This window comes from Pararge aegeria, chromosome Z (assembly GCF_905163445.1).
Source record: "Pararge aegeria chromosome Z, ilParAegt1.1, whole genome shotgun sequence".
Lineage (NCBI taxonomy): Eukaryota > Metazoa > Arthropoda > Insecta > Lepidoptera > Nymphalidae > Pararge > Pararge aegeria.
Genome location: NC_053208.1, coordinates 11,288,301 through 11,306,952, shown reverse-complemented (window position 1 = coordinate 11,306,952; position 18,652 = coordinate 11,288,301). Strand labels below are relative to the sequence as shown.

Genomic DNA, 18,652 nt, shown 5'->3' with positions numbered 1-18,652 from the left:
TAGTAATAGACGTGTAATTTAAAATAGCCAATCTAGTAAGAAAGAGGTAAATATCTTAGCTATATAACTATACTGTATGTATGTATACTGTATGTATGTATATATAATATAGCTTACCTATACCATAGGACGGTATATACTACCTGATCCAATGCGGGTTGGCATTTCCACGAGGCACGCATGCACGAGGATTTCCATCTCATGTCTAGATCTGTTTTTTACAAAATTAAAATATACCATACAAATTTTTGGCCCGACCTGGGAATCGAACTAAGGAACTCGTGAGAGCTACTCTTTACTTCCAGTGAATAAGAAGAATCAATCGTCTCTTAACTGCTAGTTCACTGCTATAGTGAAATTCAAAACGAGTTTATACCATTAAACACACAATACCGACATTTTTAAATAATTACCAAATTGGAACACTTTTCTTTAGTAAAATAAATAAAGAATACATTTTTTTTTAACCATTACAATACAGGACAAATCTCACAAATCCACGAGCTTAATATCACCAAAAAAAGGAAATCATTGAAAAACAGCACGATGAGAACGAATTTTTTCTAATTTATATCTAAACAAATGCAGAAATGTCATTACCTGTTCTATTTTGTTTTGAGAGGTGGCAGGGCAACGTAATATTTATCATTGACAAAAATAAAAATAATTTTGCTACTGAATTTCGTGAGAAAAATTTTATTCTTGCATAAAAATGTCTGATAGCATTGATATTCAGAAAAACCGACTCGATATATTATAGCCCATAATATTCTTTTACTAGCTAAGTCCAGAGAACGATGATTCCAATGTTTAATTATTAATTAAATTGTATTATAGAATCAACACTGTATGATTATTTGTCCAAATATCACAGAAAAATTGAAAGGTAACTAAAGGTTAACCTTTTAATAATTAGGCTATCTTGTAGAATTATTGTTTACGATACTTGCTTATTCATCCCTGGGCATGCACGATAAAAGGAGGTCCAAGTTCGATTACTGGCAGGGCGTTAGCGTTAGTTGTATGCCTGTTGTATTAAACCCATGACCTTATGGTTTATACACGGCATTGTACAGGGACGTTAAATCGCTTGGCGGGACGTCTTTTCCAGTAAGGTCTTAAGCCACGACTGAAACCTCAGAACAAAAATCCAAATTGGCCCGCCAACAATCAAACCCAGGACCTCTCACTTAAAATCACAGCACTCACCAATGCGTCAGGAAGCTCGTCATCTATCAATAAATCGATTCCACGTATAAAACCCATGAGGTTCTATGCATTAGATTGTAGGTCAACCTCAAACCTAGATTCGTTACCCAAAATCTGGACGTCCAGCACAGTATAAGAAACGTCCACACACACAATATAAGAAAAGTTTTGAGATTTTTGGAATGGAAGTCTCCTTGAGCTTAGTTACTTTATCGAAGATAAAATCTAAACACGAATTTATGACCTTCGATTTCACTTCATGATCATCAGGTGTTATGCTAACTTATATTTCAAATGTGAGTGTGTAGTTTTTTATTTTTTGTTCTTCTTTCACAGCCCAGCTAACGTTCCAAATCAATTTGATATTTGGCATAGAGTTAGTTGAAAGGACGGAGGGACAGTCAAAAAATGCCCGTAAAAACCGCAGCAAATTTTAGTTAAACATTATAAAAAAATTATCTATATATATAAATTTTCATTATCTATATATATAAATTTTCAAAATTATTCGCAATATTTTAAATAACAAAAAGTTTTACAACTGCCTGGTTTTATATAACAGTGGTGACCACCACTGTTATATAAACTGACAAACCGTTAAACACAATGACCATATGTGCCTCTTTATTATGTAATTAAAGTCAGTTTAAAAGGTAAGTAAGAAGAATTCATACGAATAAACTATTATGGAAATAAAAATACTACCAATGTTTCCGCCGATGAAGCTGCTATAACGTTGAATTATTTACGCGTGCACAAACCAAACCGAATGCCGTCATAAGTAAAAAAACTGGAAAGAAATCGATAGAAACAGTAATGGCGTCGTTATTTAATTTACCATTCGAAAACATAAACTTTCCTAATCTTACTTAGCAAAGGTGCATTCATGAGCATTCTGTACATTAATGTACATAAGTTACAGATACACATTAGACATCTACTTGCGGAACTTACTGAGTAAATTGGCTTAAATCAAGGAAAGCTTTTACCTCGGCTAGTTGCCATCCTAACGGAATAGCTACATTACTAAGCTAGCGCGTTTCCATGTAAGAAAAATTACTTAGGCATACCACTACCTGAAATGGTGTGGACCATTGCAACTTTGAGGTAAGATCGCATTAAACCGCTAACTTGTATTCGAAGGAAAAAAAAAATTCTATTTAAGATTATCCTTTTTTTATCGTAATACTTGACGAATCAAGCAAATGGCCCATCAGATGGTAAGCGGAGAACTATCACTTGTAACTATAACCACAGAAAAAGCTCTACTACTAATGAAAATGCCTGCCGAATGCCTACCATGTAAAAAACTGTTTCAGCGAATCTTCCAAAACGCCCGATTTTCCTGCTGCAAGCTACCCTCTTGATACCGAGCGTGTCAGTGAATCCAACTCTGGAAGAGATTCAAGATGTTCTCGTTTTAGCTGGAAAACAAATATCTGGGTTATCAAAAGGAGTTGCCCAGTGGACCGGAGGAAAACCTCCGAAGGTAAATAAATGAAAACAATAACAAATGAGCAATGATAAAAAAAATCTCAGAATGAGTTTGTTTGTTTATTTGTTACGCTTTAAGTGTAATGTGTTTATGTCTTAAAATACACAAACGTGAGCAAAACCACAGGCAACTGTAATAATAATTTCATTTACATGAAATAATAAAATTGAATATTGAAAATATAACTGACGGACTGGAATAAGTTCACAGAAATTTATTATTTCACCTGTAACAAAGCCCTCTTAGTGGGCTTGCATAGGCCTTAAGACAAGGCAAAGGCGCCGTGCCTTCCAACCTTGTGCACGTTTTCATACTGCGTGCAACCCACCATAAGGTCTAGTTAAAGAGTCCCAGGAAGCAAATTTCGATTTGCTAAGTAAACAGGTTCGATGGCTTTGTATATTCCTCAGTTTTGTTAACCGAATTTTTTGAGTTTTACTGGAGCATTAGTTTTGCTAATCGGCGCTCAACGACGTACTCAAAGTCTATAAAAGTTTCTTCCAAATAAAGCAACTAGGCAATCATCTAAAACCATGAACCAAAAATTGGTCTCGGTACCTAGGACGTATAGCAATCTATATACTTAAGAGTAGTTTATATTTTGTTAAAATTATATTTTTTTTCATTTACAATTTAAAGTTTATCACTAAAACCCCTATGTCCACAGGCGACTCTTGTGACCAATGTTCAAGTTTATTAGATGCCCGTTAAGTCAACATTTACAAAATAAGTAATAAATTGTATATTAACCAACCCATTTATTTGAATTCATACATGGCTTAAAATTTCAAAAATCTTTTAAATTATAATAATTATTATGATAACGAAATCAATTTTAGCCTTCAGATCAACGCAAAGATTCGGCGCAGGTTTGTGTTTCTCCAGATCACTATAATATTTTAGAGCTAGCATTTGTAAAAATACAATTTTTATTAGTTTCTAAAGTATCAATAATATAAGGTTAGAAAGGGACTAAATTCTTCGTATTGTACATATAGAAATAAAATTTAATTAATTATTTTTCTCTTTCGTTCTCTTCCAAATTGTGTTGTTTATTGTTGTGTATCGTCTACTTATTTGCACCAATCACATGTGAAACTTGACGGTGTATTTGTCTGCAAACACACTCTTGATGCCATGCTCAATGCCATTTAAATTTATTTTATGCTGCACTTAATGTCGCTTTCAATTTATTTTATCATTTGTAAATAATACCAATCTTTTCCTTTTACTTTTTTGAATTCATATTTATTTGCTGGCCTTGCTCCCGTGTGCACGCTTCCTTCCTCTAGGTGGGTTGGAAGACACTAGCTGGTCACCAACCAAATCAGCTATTCGAAGTAGTTACGAAGCTTGACGGACAGGGTAATGCAATTACGGCGCCTATGAACATGGCACAAAAGTCAATGAAGATGGTAGAAGCTGCCAGACAAAGGAGAAAGAAATATTATAGATTAGAATCAGAAGAGAAACCAGTATTCCCATTTCAGCAGAAAAATTTTTACAATCACATAATGGAAAATAAGGAAATTGTAAAAACACTAACTTTACTATCTATGTGTACATCACATGTGAAAACGGTAATTGTATTTTTAAAACAAGTATAAGTTGTATCAAAAAGTTAGTTTTCTCAGAATAAGTTACTTTACAGGAATTAAATACACTCGTCAAACGTTGGCGCCCTTATCACTACTTATGGAAATGTGAAAAAACATTACGTCAATTGTTGGCTTGGAATCTTAATGATTTTGAGCTTGCCTTAAAAAGACATAGTGAATTAGAGGCCAAACTAGCCACCGAACCCGATGTGCTTATTATTGGCAACTGTGTTGCGGTGTCCACAGAAAAGCTTAAGTTGGGGCTTAACACAGAACTTAAAAGTAAGAATTTTATAAATTCCAGTTAATTTTGGTTATAAGCATAAAACGTACGAAAACGAAAGTTTTTTTTTTTTATTTTAGATGGTACATATAAAATAAGTCAAGCAATGCGTAAGAAGTATAAACGTGAGATGGATTACGTTTACGCTATAATGAACGATTTAGAACGTAAGCTGGAAAGGCCAATACGTGATTTAGATGATGTAAGAACAGTGATGGAAACGCTGAAAAAGATAAGAGAACAAGAAGTTGATATGGAATTAAAAATTGATCCAGTTGAAGTAAATTGTTTAAATTTAACTTATATAATAATATTTGCAGTATACTCTATCAGAAATTATCCATATATAATTCGTTTATATTTTAGGAAGCATTTAACGTTATAACTAGATATGAGCTCCCAGTTAGCAAAGAAGATATGGAACAGGTTGATAACCTTAGGTACAGTTGGCAACAGCTGCAAGCCACTGCACTTGCATCTCATGTTCAGTTACTTTCAATGCAACCTCAATTCGAAGAAGATCTCCAAAACAACTTAGACAGGTTCCGTGAAGATAATGCAGAATACTGTCATGAGTATAGATATGCAGGACCCATGCAACCAGGTTTAAGCCCCAGAGAGGCCTCCGATCGTTTAATATTGTTTCAGGTAACTTTATAACTTGTATATAAACTAACTACTTTAAAAATTGTATAGCAAACATTTAATTGCAACATCGCATCATCAGTAACTATGTAAACAGGAACAGAAAATAAATTATGGGTTCTTGATTTTGTATTTAAAATCCTGAAACTACTTTTCGTCATTTTAACCGATAGCCCACATACTACTTACACTTGACTCTTAAACATAAAGTTAATTTATTTTGTACTTGATGTTTTAATATTATGTCATAGAATCGGTTTGATGGAATGTGGCGCAAGTTACAAACATATCAAAACGGTGAAGAACTATTTGGTTTACCACACACTGAATATCCAGAGCTTGCTCAAATAAGAAAGGAATTAAATCTCCTGCAAAAGCTTTACAAGTTATACAATGATGTTATAGACAGAGTCAGCAGCTATTATGATATACCATGGGGAGAAGTAAACATTGAAGAGATCAACAATGAGCTAATGGAATTCCAGAATAGATGTAGAAAATTGCCTAAAGGGTAAGTAATCATATCTTTGTAGCATGTTAAAACTGAGATTACACATATATTTTGTTAGGTAATGCTTTATTGTTAAAATATTGTTTTCATTATGTACGAAAAACTGTTGAACAATGGAAATTTCACAGAATTTTGTTTCACTGGAGTTGTGTGAGAATTTACATTATTTTGATGTTAGTTCTGTTATTGCCTGTTTCCGTATTTTGTAACTTACCTATCTGGCAAATTGCCAACAATTTGTTTGAATACAAAACGAACATTTTGAAAACTGCAATATTTAAATCATCGCCAATTTTTAAAATGAGTTGACGGGTCACCGTCAATAGGAACCGTCAGAAAAAGTCGTTAACTGGAACTACGTCATTAGTCCAGTGGTAGGCATAGTATTAATAGATCATGAGATCTTGGGTCGATCCTGGGTGAGGTTAAGCCTAAAATTATTATCTATAGACTTTTGGGTAGTCTAATCAATAATAATAATAATAATCAATAATAATAATAATAATCAATAATAATAATAATAATCATCAATTAAATCTTCCGACGAGCTGACCTGACTTCAAATTAGTGCTCTTCTTTTCTCTTGTCCATGGAAGATACTTGAGATAAGCGGCCTATTTTGACTAAAATTACGAGTATGACAATGGTGGGTAATTTAACTTCTATTTCAGATTAAAGGAATGGCCAGCTTTTTACGCTTTAAAGAAAACTATAGACGATTTCAACGATATGTGCCCGCTTCTAGAATTAATGGCTAATCGCGCTATGAAACCGCGCCATTGGCAACGCATTATGGAAGTGACGAAATATATTTTTGAATTGGACAACGAAGATTTTTGTCTTAAAAATATTTTAGAAGCGCCACTTTTGCAAAATAAAGAAGATATTGAGGTAAGTAACTTATATGGAAATATAATTTAATTTCAAACTACAGACTTTATTGGTATTGAACGCTCCACTATAATACAGTAGTTATTTTAGCGATAGAACTTTGTATTCACCGTATTCCTCCAAACAACTGATCATTTTCAATAAAATCTTCTTTATCTCGCAATATTTATTATTATTTACTAAATTTTTCAACCTAGTATCTCAAATCTTTATTGAGAAAAGGATGTATTGACCGACAGACGCCAAATTTATCCAATAAAGGTTCCGTAAGGTTTGGCAAGACAACAAAATTATATTATGCTTTTTTCATGGTTTAAAATAACTGAGTCAACAAGGATCCGATCGGCAAAGTTTTGAAATGAAATCAAGAAATCAAAAGATTTATATGTATGTTTAAAATATGTCCCTATGCGAAACCTAGGGATGGTTTTTCTTCTCGTTTATCTTGATTTAAATTATCGTTGGTGAGCGAAAAGACTTTTTTGCGGATTAGGCTTGGTAGTGCTTATTTATAATAACTAAGTAGGCATTACAAGTTAATATAAAATATGACATGGTAATAGACGGCCAACTTATAAAATGAACTTGGTACAGTCGTATGAATTTCATTGAAATTCACTTAGAACTAATTGTTTTTTTGTGTATAATACTCGTAAGTGCACTTATATAATAAGTGGCAAATATAAATTGATAATCCATAAATACAACAACTTGAACACGCGGTGGTGTTAGAAAAGGAAAAATATATATTTTTTTCTTTGTGATCTTGTTTTTTATAACCATAGTTACCATTTTGTGCTCTGTGGTCCTGGTTTAAGACATAATTAGCCGTTAAATCGTTAACTCAATTTCAATAATATGTTCAGAGGTCCAAACAAAAAACGTGCCTATGTCAGCATATTGTGACGGGCAGTTACTACAAAACCTTACTTCTCGTGGCCCGACATATTGTATTTTTATTAAATGATTGCTTCGAAACTTTCGCCGACCCTTTCATCTCATAAACAATAAATAATAATGTTATCAAATAATAAAATGTTGGAAGAGAGAGCTGCAGAGTTTCCTGTCAATTCTTAAGTAGAATCTCCCTTCAAGACTGGTTGTTAAAGCAGCACGAACAGACAGACGTATCAACTAATTTGACTTGAATAAAAGTAGTGTCGATAAAGAGAAAACTAAATGACTATTACATTTCATGAACTTAATTCTTAAAAACCATGAAACAGTCATTTTTAACGGCAAATATTTCATTATTTCTAGTAACTAAGATAATGGTTGAACGATCGATATTTATAACATTCATTTAACGTTCGAAATAAAGATATGAAACGAACAGATCGTTACGAAAACCACCGGGAGCGTATTAGTGACCCGCTACAGGTACTAGTAAATACCGCAACCTGTGCATATGATAAATCAATATAATTGGAGTATCTCGACCGCATCTGTCCTTTTTTCTCTATTGATTTTCAAGTAAGGATGCATATTTTGACATATGCTCGTTTTCCTTCACCTTCACTTCACGAATCTTGCATCTGGCAATTGAATTAATAGTCAGAATGGTTAAATAGTCGTCGTAATACAATTTAAACTAGTTAAATATTGTTCTCCGATCTACGTAGCCTAGTTTCAATAGTGTGAGTGTAGCCATTACACGCAGCAAACGATGCCCTGGACTTATATCGACAAAATGAGCTGCCCTACGTGTTTGTGGTTAGTCGATGCTTCTCAATATTATACTTCGAAGTGCACTTCTTCAGAATGCAACACATATGCCTGCAAAACAAAAGAAAAAATTCCTAAATTTTTATTCGATTACATGAAAAGGGTGTGCCCTAAGTGCTCCAAAACCAAGGAAGAGGAGGAAAATAATTACGAAACATCTAAACTGGAATAAGGCCCCAAATTTCTCATAAGGTATCGTAAACTAAATCAATGATCTTATATTATCGTGGTGGGGGCTAAGTTATTAAGTAGGGTGACCCGTTGTTTTATAAATTGAGTAAATGGAATGCTATTTTTAAATGAAGAAATTAAGCCAAATTACACAATCAACACTTTTATATATAAGTGATAAGAACGATGAAGATTGGCCCCACATGAAATTGAATTATCCCAGGAGTTTATTAGGGAACCAGCTACCAACCATCTATGTGCGAAAAATTCCCTTAACCAAAAAATTAATCAATATCCGAATTCGTGCCAATGCTACACTGATTTGGGAAAAGCTCAAGCGATGCAAGAATAAAGTGTTGTGTGTATATTACTGATACACAATATTATTATAAGCTTTAAAGACTCTTAATCTAATACTAGCAAAATGAAAGGATTTTGCTGTTCTGTGTGTTTGTCGGTAATCAAGGTATTTTTTCTCTAACGTCTTTAAACTAAAGACACATATTATTAATAATAGTCTTGTAACAGTAGTAATAAAAAATCATGTTAAAAATAATAAGAAGATGGGAAAAATAAAACGTCCCCATTACATACTGATTTCGCATTAAATAAGCTTTCTTACATATCCTAAAATTAAAACAAAATTTCTTTCACAAACCAGTTTCAATCTAACTTGGTAATGACCTCTAAAACATAAGGTATATTTTGATTTTAATATTTGCGGTTTAATTATACGTTCCCCTTTCAAGGAACCCTCACTAAGCGACCTTCACTCGCATTATATTTCCCTCGCAGAATAATATAAAAGGGGCTGCGACCCCAAGCACTCGCCATAATTACCCTAGGGGGTATACATGTACGCTGCTGCTAGTCCATGTATGAAATCGATTGATCGGTAACCAGTGGGATGTTTAAAAGTATAGTAAGTAATAAGTCATAAGTTAACTTTGCATTTTTAAAACCATTCTTGGCATATTTTTTAAAAAGTCTCGAGTCTGTGTCTTAGGTGGTTTTCATAGTTTCACATGACTAAATATAGTCGTATATCAGTATTTATAAAGCTTACTGTTGCGCGAGAATTAACCGCATTTATTTTGGTTAAAAACCATGAGAACTTTACCGTGCATAAAAATTCTATATAAGAAGGTGCAGTTCTTCAATCATAATTCAATCTTTATTACTAAAAATTTAATAAAATACGCTCTGCTTGAAAAAAAAAAAAATTATTCTCAGAAAATTTAATGTTACATAAGTAATCTCTATATATTGACTTGTTTTCAGATTTTTAAGTACTCTCGAATAGTATTTACATAGTAAAATATTTAAATGAATGTTTTCTTGTTAAAATGTATATGAGATAAGTAGTAGTCATTAGATTTTGTCGCCAATGAGAGTAGCCAAATCGATAAAATTTACAAAAAGTATTTACGGCGCACTTTTTATGAATAATTGTATTTTTGGAATAAGCTGGTTAGGATTTGTTTCCCATACTCTTCGTATAAGATTTACCATCGTAGAACAATTTTCTAGTATCAAAATACAAAGTGAAGTGAAAAGTGAAAATGGAACTGGATAATTGTTTTTAAAACAAAAATTCGTGTACTTCTGCAGCCATTTTTGTTTTGGGAAATGTTTATAATCAATTAACAATACTAGATATTAATACAACTTTATAGCCAAATGAATCTAATAAGCAATTTAATTTTATAAACAAAGAGGTAGGTACAATACAACTTTTGACAATAAAAACTAAAATAAAACAAATTTTACGACTAGTTTTTTTAAGACATTTTAAAATAATTTCATTTTTTTATAGAGAATTAGAAATAAAGCAAATGTCTCAATCTTATTTTGGGTAGGGATTGGCCTCTAAGATACGGGCTGACCTATATTAGGAGTCACGATTCCTATGAATTGTTTGTCCTCAGTTGCAATGGTCAGTATGGAATCTTATTACTATTTACACATTCATGTGTTTTTTATTTAAGAGTTACACCACACTATCGCGGACTATTTATACAACCCAAAGAATTTGAATTTCTTAGTCTTCTCTTCCCTTTCTTTGAGCAGCATTAGCTGAAGCCGTGGGGATTTAGCATTTCAATACTAGAAAACGTATCTACATTATTATGAACGTGTAAATCTTATATTAAGGGCACCGAACCAAAACCGCTGGTTTTCTATTTGTAAGTAAGGTCCAATTATTATTGGAATGATAAAGTTGTTAAAATGTACAATGCAATATTTATCGCTTACTCTACACATATTATATATTCTTTTATAAGATCCCCAGTTGACCTAGTTTTAATTTCATTATTAATATATTCTCAGAAAACATGTATTTACAATATTTAGTATGAATACCCAATGATTGGCATCTTCACTCTTAATCGAAATAAAGGTAGAATAAAAAGTAAACTTTCTATAAAAAAAATTATTGTGTAAACATTTTATATAATATATACTTTTATCCAAATTATATATGAATTTTGTATATGAAACAGTGAGATGCCAATAAATGGCTGGTTTATAAAAAGATACCTAATTATTTTATAATAATTTTACAAATGATTCTATATTTAATACTCTCTTTAGTAATGTTCAAATGCGTTTAATAATGGTTGTCTTTTATTGTGAATGTTGTGGAAATGTGTGCTCAATTAAATTATATTATATTATTATCGCAACATTGAGCCGTTCTAGGTACTCGTTACTAATTTGTACGGGACGTTTATTATGTGTAATAGAGTTTATGACTTTTAAGACAATGAATGTACATTAACAAAATAATAAAAGTAATAGTTTTATCTGTTTCTTATTTTCGTAAAGTCCAAATTTATCATAAAGATTATATTAAATCCAAATTTATTATAAAGATGGTTATAGGCTATAAAAGTTTTTACTATTACTTATGGTATACCAATATATGGCAAAAGGCGTCATTAACAGACTCCATGCGAATAATCCTGTATACATTTCGTTTCCTTCATTGCACACTCTTGATCTAGGTGCTACCTACTACTTACATTTTTTTTCTAAATATGAGTTTAAAAAGAAATTAAGTAATTTTAAATTTAATTATGGGAATAACTATGCAGTTCTACCGATTTTGCATTTAGAATTTAAGACAACCTGTTCATAAAACCGGAGTGCAGCTTCAGCGGTCGCGGCCATGTTGCAACTGGACATACAAAGTAGCAATAAATGCAATACACCTGCTAAATTTCATCATGACATGCAAATTGGCATGAAATGGGCATGAAAATTTAAAAATTCTTCCCAAAATCTAAACTCTCCAGGATTTATCTCTTCTGTTTACTTCAAGAATCTATCTACTTGCTAAACTTTAAATCTAATTAAAAATCTCTTCAGTAAACCACTGAAGAGATTTTAAAGTAAAATGGAAAATGGCATGAAAATTTAAAAAGTTTAGGTAGTTAAAATCAAATTTTCTAGGATTAATCTTAACCACAGACATCCGTTGACTTCAAGATATTGTCATATGTTACGACCACACGGCCACGATGCATGCTCAGCTAATGTCTTCATCTAATATAATGTTTAAATGTTTTAGGATATTTGTATATCAGCGATGAAGGAAAAGGATATAGAAGCTAAACTGCGGCAAGTAACAAACGAATGGTCGGTTCACGAACTAACCTTTCAAACGTTTAATAACCGTGGAGAATTACTTCTCAGAGGCGATACCACTGCGGAGACTATTGGTCAACTAGAGGACAGTCTAATGATATTAGGCTCTTTGTTGTCAAATCGGTAATATAATATGTATCTTCCTCTCATATAGGATAGAGGTGTCAATAGGATAGGATAGGATAGAGGTGGTTTCGAGCATATTTAGATGGCCGATTGACGGGCAGCGACCCTGCTTTTTGGGACTAAGACAAAGTGTGTTCGATTTAGTATTTGTGTGATGAACATGATTTTTTTTCAGTGTCTGGGTGTTTATATTATTCATAAAAGTATTGATCAGTCATCTTAGTACCGATAACACAAGCTACGCTGACTTTGGGGCTAGATGGCGATGTGTTTATTGTCGTAGTATATTTATTTATTTGTTTATTTATAGCCTCACTACGCTGCTCCATTTCAGTTTGCTGAGCTTTAATGACTATGATACAAACATGCTACATGCGTGCTCTCCGAGGCACGGGGTTAGATACTTTTGCTAACTTTGGGCTGGTATATATATCTAACAATTCTTCGCCCGACCCGGAGATCGGACCAAAGACTTTATGATATTATAAGATATGATAGTAGAACATGTTAACCAAACATTAGACCGACGTGCAATTTTGCTATCTATAAAACATCACAAATGTATTTCATGCTCAGCTAAGCGCTCCCCTTATCCCTTTGGCATTGACAGAGCCGAAGCGATAGGGGAGCACCCCTCAGATCATTATCTGAGGGTCGATTGTGAACAAGAAAATCGTATTCATTAAAAATCATAATGGTTCCATTTGGCAAACAGCTAACACTCGTTGTTTTGGGTTCATATATGCTTCATGATTAAAATCATTGACTTACAAAATGCATGGGTTAGGTAACTTAACTCGATCTCGATAACGATCATTTTTGTGAGGATGTTTTTAAATAGTTTTTTTAAGCTCAAAAGATACATTATTTTATTCCTTAACTACGTTGATGATTTTGTTAAATGGACAATTTTACACAATATTAATTTGCTTATAACCATGAACATTTATAATTATAAGTTAATTATGTATTTTTTATTTTTCAAACGTTTTTCTAGTCTTTATGACCTAATTATAGTAAAGTCTGGAGGGTGCCTATTAAGTTTTTTATTACTTTCAATCAACAGTTATAATGCACCGTTCAGAAAACAAATACAACAGTGGTTGTACGATCTTCAAAGCACTAATGAAATTCTTGAACGCTGGCTGCTCGTTCAGAATATGTGGGTGTACCTGGAAGCTGTGTTTGTTGGTGGCGATATCGCTAAGCAACTTCCAAAGGAGGCCAAACGGTTTTCCAAAATAGATAAGTCCTGGCAGAAAATAATGCAGAGAGCACACGAAACACCCGGCGTTGTTTCCTGTTGCGTTGGTGACGATCTTTTGAGACAGCTGTTGCCACATCTTCAAGAACAATTGGAGCTTTGTCAGAAAAGCTTGAGCGGTTACCTTGAAAAGAAGCGTACCATGTTTCCGAGATTCTTTTTTGTATCTGATCCAGCTTTGCTCGAAATTCTCGGCCAAGCTTCTGACTCCCACACAATCCAAAATCATCTGTTGTCCATCTTTGACAACATAAGATATGTGAAGTTTCACGATATAGGTAAGCCATTACACATCATCGTCAGTCTTGGCAATCAACTTTAGCCCCGTAATGCTCTATTGCTAGGATAACCTAGGCCTCTTCATTTATATTAACAGACATAAACACCTATCATTTTTTAGATCTGATATGCTATAACTCTAACCACTACATCAATGATACAGTTTTGTATCATTAATATAATAAATCATCTTATCAATCCATTACCGGCCCACTACAGGGCCACGGGTCTCCTGCCACAATCAGAAGGGATTGAAGCCGTAGTCCACCAAGCTGGACCAGTGCGGATTGCTGTACTAACCAACATTAAAGATGAAAAATAACTAACAAGATGTAAAATTAATAAATTAAAAACATTAATATAATATGTTACACTTATTTTAATGCTACATTTTTCCTGTTTCACAGAATATAACAAAATGATAGCAATAATATCATCCGAAGGGGAAGAAATCAAACTTGAAAGACCAGTGCGCGCAGAGGGGTCGGTTGAAACGTGGCTCACGTCCCTATTGCAATCTGCTCAGAGCAGTTTACACTCGATCATCCGTAACGCTGTTTCATTTATCAACGACCCATCTTTCAATCTTCTCATGTTTCTTGATAAAATGCCGGCACAGGTAATTTTGTTATCTATACACGATGTTTTTTCGCTAAACGTAGGAATAGCCTTAATGGAATTTTAGTGATTTGGGTGACTCCTAGAGAAAAAAACTTTTTACGAACTCATAAGCCCTAGCAAAGATAAAAAATATATAACAATGCGTACATTTTCCGGTAAAAAGCCATTAGATGCCTCTAATAGCACGATTTTTTTAAACTGGAGCATCACTAGCGTTAGTTCCGAGATCCTTAACCATTGCTGTTAGTAAAAAAAAATTCAAAATTCAAATGGCTTCAATACGGAGATGTTTCATTCCAGTCCAGCGTAGGATTTTAGAGGTCAGTGAGCCCACCGCATCCTCAGTGGCGATAAAATGTTTGTCCTGATAGCGACCAAATAAAGACTGTTTGCTAGACTGCGCACTCTAGTAATTAATCGGATGCTGGACGCAATCTTAACGCAGGTTGGAAGCCGCGATTTGAATTTGCCTTCACAGTGGCGTGATCTAGCATTTCGCGTACTTTTCCAAGGATATGCCTTTTAGTAGGTCAGAGTGCCGGTAAACCGGGCTGTTATCTAGCGTATGCACTATGGAGGCAAATGTAATTTATGCTGTTTCCAATTTATAAGTACTACTTGTTTTATTAGGTTGGATTATTGGGTATTCAAATAATTTGGACCAGAGATGCGGAGCTTGCTTTAATGCAAGCACGACAGGACAAGAAGATAATGCTGGACACAAATAATAAATTTTTGGAGCTCTTGAATACTCTCATAGATCAAACAACAAGGGACCTGCTGAAGATTGAACGTACAAAGTTTGAAACTCTCATCACTATACATGTCCACCAACGAGATATTTTTGATATGTTGGTAAGTTAAAAAGAAGTGGTGGCAAGTCTGTATTGGCCAACTTGATACACTCTGTGCATAAACGTGAGCGTAAGCACACGTCTATAAGAAGCGTAGTCCAGTCGAGCATCTTCAACTACGCGCTTATCGATGTAATCCCCGCCTTATCCGCTGTAGAGATGCTCTGTGGCTTACAACACACGTCTCTTAGACGCGCATATTTTACGGATATTATTTCACACTGGAAGGCTCACTTGACTTCAGGTGTCTTGACGCATGTAAAATAGAAGTTAAAACTTACTTGGGCTAGCCCAAGTACATACATTTTGTGGGAAAAAAACCTTACCATAAAATATAGATGGGCACGTGCAACTTTGTATATGAAAGTTAGTGCGAAAATATAATATATTAAAATATAATATTTAATTTAACAGCATCATTTCGTTGCGGCTCAATGTTGGATACAATTAATTAACTATTTGGCATGCGAACACAGTAGTCATTGTTTTTACACTTTACAATTTTATTTGCAGTGTCGACTAAACGTTCGTTCCGCTAATGACTTTGAATGGCTGAAACAATGTCGATTTTATTTTAAAGAAGATTCCGATAGGACTTGGATATCAGTAACGGATGTGGTGTTCGCGTATCAAAATGAATATTTGGGATGCACTGAAAGGCTCGTCATCACACCTTTAACTGACAGGTAGGTGGAAATAAATTATTATCACCACTGTGATCAATTAATGATAGTTTGTTAATTATAAATATAATACTATCATCATCATAAACGTAATCTACAACATTAATTTAAATATTTAAACACAAGACTGAATTAGCCACTAGAATAAAGATTTACTTATGATTTATGATATTATATTCCGTTGCCTCGTTGTACAAAATATTTTTAATATTCATAATATTGTATTTTATACCATGTGGCGACAGCAAATCAGAATACTATTATTACCAAACTCTTCTTCCCGCGGGTGTCGTACGAGGCGACTAAGGGTAAATAACGGAGAACCGAGAGAACCCGTTCTATATTCTACTACTAATATGCACTGAGATAACCAACGCGTCAGCCCAGCGTGGTGATTACGGGCTAATCCGTTGGAAGAGGCCTTTAGTCCATCACAGGACTTTTATAGGCTATTGATACTGTGTTCTATATATTGCGATGTTATCAACAGGTGCTACATAACCTTGGCACAAGCGTTAGCAATGAGCATGGGCGGTGCGCCCTGTGGCCCTGCTGGTACTGGGAAGACAGAAACTGTGAAAGATATGGGCAAAACCCTCGCCAAATACGTTGTCGTTTTCAACTGTTCTGATCAAATGGATTACAGGTATTGAGTTTTAAGTGTTTGAGAGCCTAAAAATTGTTCATTTATCAAATGCCATGTCATATCACAATATTGACTAACTGCATAACCACTTTTGCACAATACTAAAGTTGAATGTTCCATTGATTTTATGCTTTTAAACTGAATTATTAAATGCGTAGAAACTGCAAGTTGGTAAGTAAGTACTTCGCTAATTTTTTCGTATGATTGTTCGACAGAGGTCTGGGACGTATTTATAAAGGATTAGCTCAGTCCGGGTCCTGGGGCTGTTTCGACGAGTTCAACCGAATCGAACTACCTGTTCTTTCAGTAGCAGCTCAACAAGTTGCAGTTGTTCTCTCTGCCAAGAAAGAGAAAAAGAAAACTTTCCTTTTCACGGACGGAGATATGTCAGAAATGTGTCCTGAATTTGGAATATTTATTACAATGGTGATGATAGAGATAAACTTTATATTTAATTAAAAAATAACAATATTTTAATATACGTTTCCTTAAAGGCGTTAAGTATAGAGGTATACCCTTATCAGAAACTGCAATGAAACCGCTATCGAAAGCTAATATTTATTTCAAAAATTGAGACCTAGAGCTTGAAATAATTCATTAGTATTTATTTCAGCGGTTTTTTGATTGTAAAAAAATTTTAACATGCTACCAAAAACATTCCGACCAGAAAGAATATTTGATAAGGAAATTACAATAATGAAAAGTAAATCTCACACAGTAAACGCAGGATTTTATTGCTTTGTCTAATAGTTATTAATGCAAGATACTTAAAAATATGAATTTGTTTTCTTAATAAAATAGGATAACAGCGTGCATCGCCCTTTAAAACAAAATAATAAAATTTTCAGAATCCTGGTTATGCAGGCCGTAAAGAGTTACCTGAAAATTTAAAAATACAATTTCGTACCGTGGCTATGATGGTGCCAGATCGACAAATTATCATCCGTGTTAAGCTGGCTTCTTGTGGTTTTCTAGAAAATATAACTTTGGCTCGCAAATTTTACACATTGTATAAGCTTTGTGAAGAACAGCTTACAAAGCAGGTAAAGATGAAAAAGTACTACTATAAAATATGTAGAAAATGAATATGCATACAAGAAATGTAAAAAATCTATTTACTATTCGTTATTTACTTCCTAAGAGTACCAAGAACTTAATAAATATTTGGTGTTATAGGTACACTACGACTTTGGTTTACGTAATATTCTTTCGGTATTGCGTACTCTTGGTGCTGTCAAGCGAGTGAATACTAAGGATAACGAGAGCACTATTGTAATGAGAGTTTTGAGAGACATGAACTTATCGAAGCTTATTGATGAAGATGAGCCACTTTTTATATCACTTGTAGCAGATTTGTTCCCGAATCAAGCCCTGGAGAAAACTACTTATTCTGATCTGGAAGATGCTATCAGAAAACAAGTAGAACTGAATGGATTGATTTATCATCCACCTTGGGTCTTAAAGATAATACAGGTAAACTGTCATGAAATGTTATTTTATATTCAACTGCGAGGAAGCCCTTGACTGCAATCATACCTGGTAGTAAGATATGATGCAGTCCAAGATGGTAGAGGGCTTACCTATTATGGCAGTTATACGTGAAATCGTATCGAAACGCCAAATCGCTTGGCAGTAGATATGGTAACTAGCCACGGCCAACGCCTTCACCCGACCCAGAAGGAGTTTTTTTTTTTTTAATTATAAATTTCCAAATTTTCCCTGCGACCACAGCGATCGCCACTGTGCCAGGAAGATCAACATTTCTTTCATGATCACTCGATTATATTATAGGTATATTTTATGTATGAACGTTTTCAGTTGTATGAAACGCAACGCGTACGCCATGGAATAATGACATTAGGGCCACCAGGTGCTGGAAAAACTACCTGCATACAGACTTTAATGGAAGCTCTTTCAGATACCGAAGACCCACACAGGTAGGTTTGACCAACAACACGAAAAAAAAAAAGTTTTCGCATAATACAACTTTTCCTTTTATG

At 33.9% G+C, this 18,652-nt stretch overlaps 1 protein-coding gene across 1 annotated transcript in view; it reads left to right on the top strand.

The window, feature by feature from the left end:
* LOC120636356 (dynein heavy chain 5, axonemal) overlaps nucleotides 1-18,652 on the top strand; it is an 86,097-nt gene that overhangs the window by 57,448 nt on the left and 9,997 nt on the right. The window contains exons 18-34 of the mRNA XM_039907803.1: nucleotides 2,529-2,698; nucleotides 4,069-4,284; nucleotides 4,356-4,584; nucleotides 4,666-4,865; nucleotides 4,952-5,233; nucleotides 5,482-5,741; nucleotides 6,413-6,632; nucleotides 12,103-12,302; nucleotides 13,372-13,847; nucleotides 14,256-14,467; nucleotides 15,100-15,324; nucleotides 15,837-16,009; nucleotides 16,497-16,652; nucleotides 16,868-17,078; nucleotides 17,501-17,695; nucleotides 17,829-18,125; nucleotides 18,471-18,589. Of these exons, the coding sequence (XP_039763737.1) occupies nucleotides 2,529-2,698; nucleotides 4,069-4,284; nucleotides 4,356-4,584; nucleotides 4,666-4,865; nucleotides 4,952-5,233; nucleotides 5,482-5,741; nucleotides 6,413-6,632; nucleotides 12,103-12,302; nucleotides 13,372-13,847; nucleotides 14,256-14,467; nucleotides 15,100-15,324; nucleotides 15,837-16,009; nucleotides 16,497-16,652; nucleotides 16,868-17,078; nucleotides 17,501-17,695; nucleotides 17,829-18,125; nucleotides 18,471-18,589 (3,841 nt within the window). The remainder of the gene's footprint in view (nucleotides 1-2,528; nucleotides 2,699-4,068; nucleotides 4,285-4,355; nucleotides 4,585-4,665; nucleotides 4,866-4,951; nucleotides 5,234-5,481; nucleotides 5,742-6,412; nucleotides 6,633-12,102; nucleotides 12,303-13,371; nucleotides 13,848-14,255; nucleotides 14,468-15,099; nucleotides 15,325-15,836; nucleotides 16,010-16,496; nucleotides 16,653-16,867; nucleotides 17,079-17,500; nucleotides 17,696-17,828; nucleotides 18,126-18,470; nucleotides 18,590-18,652) is intronic.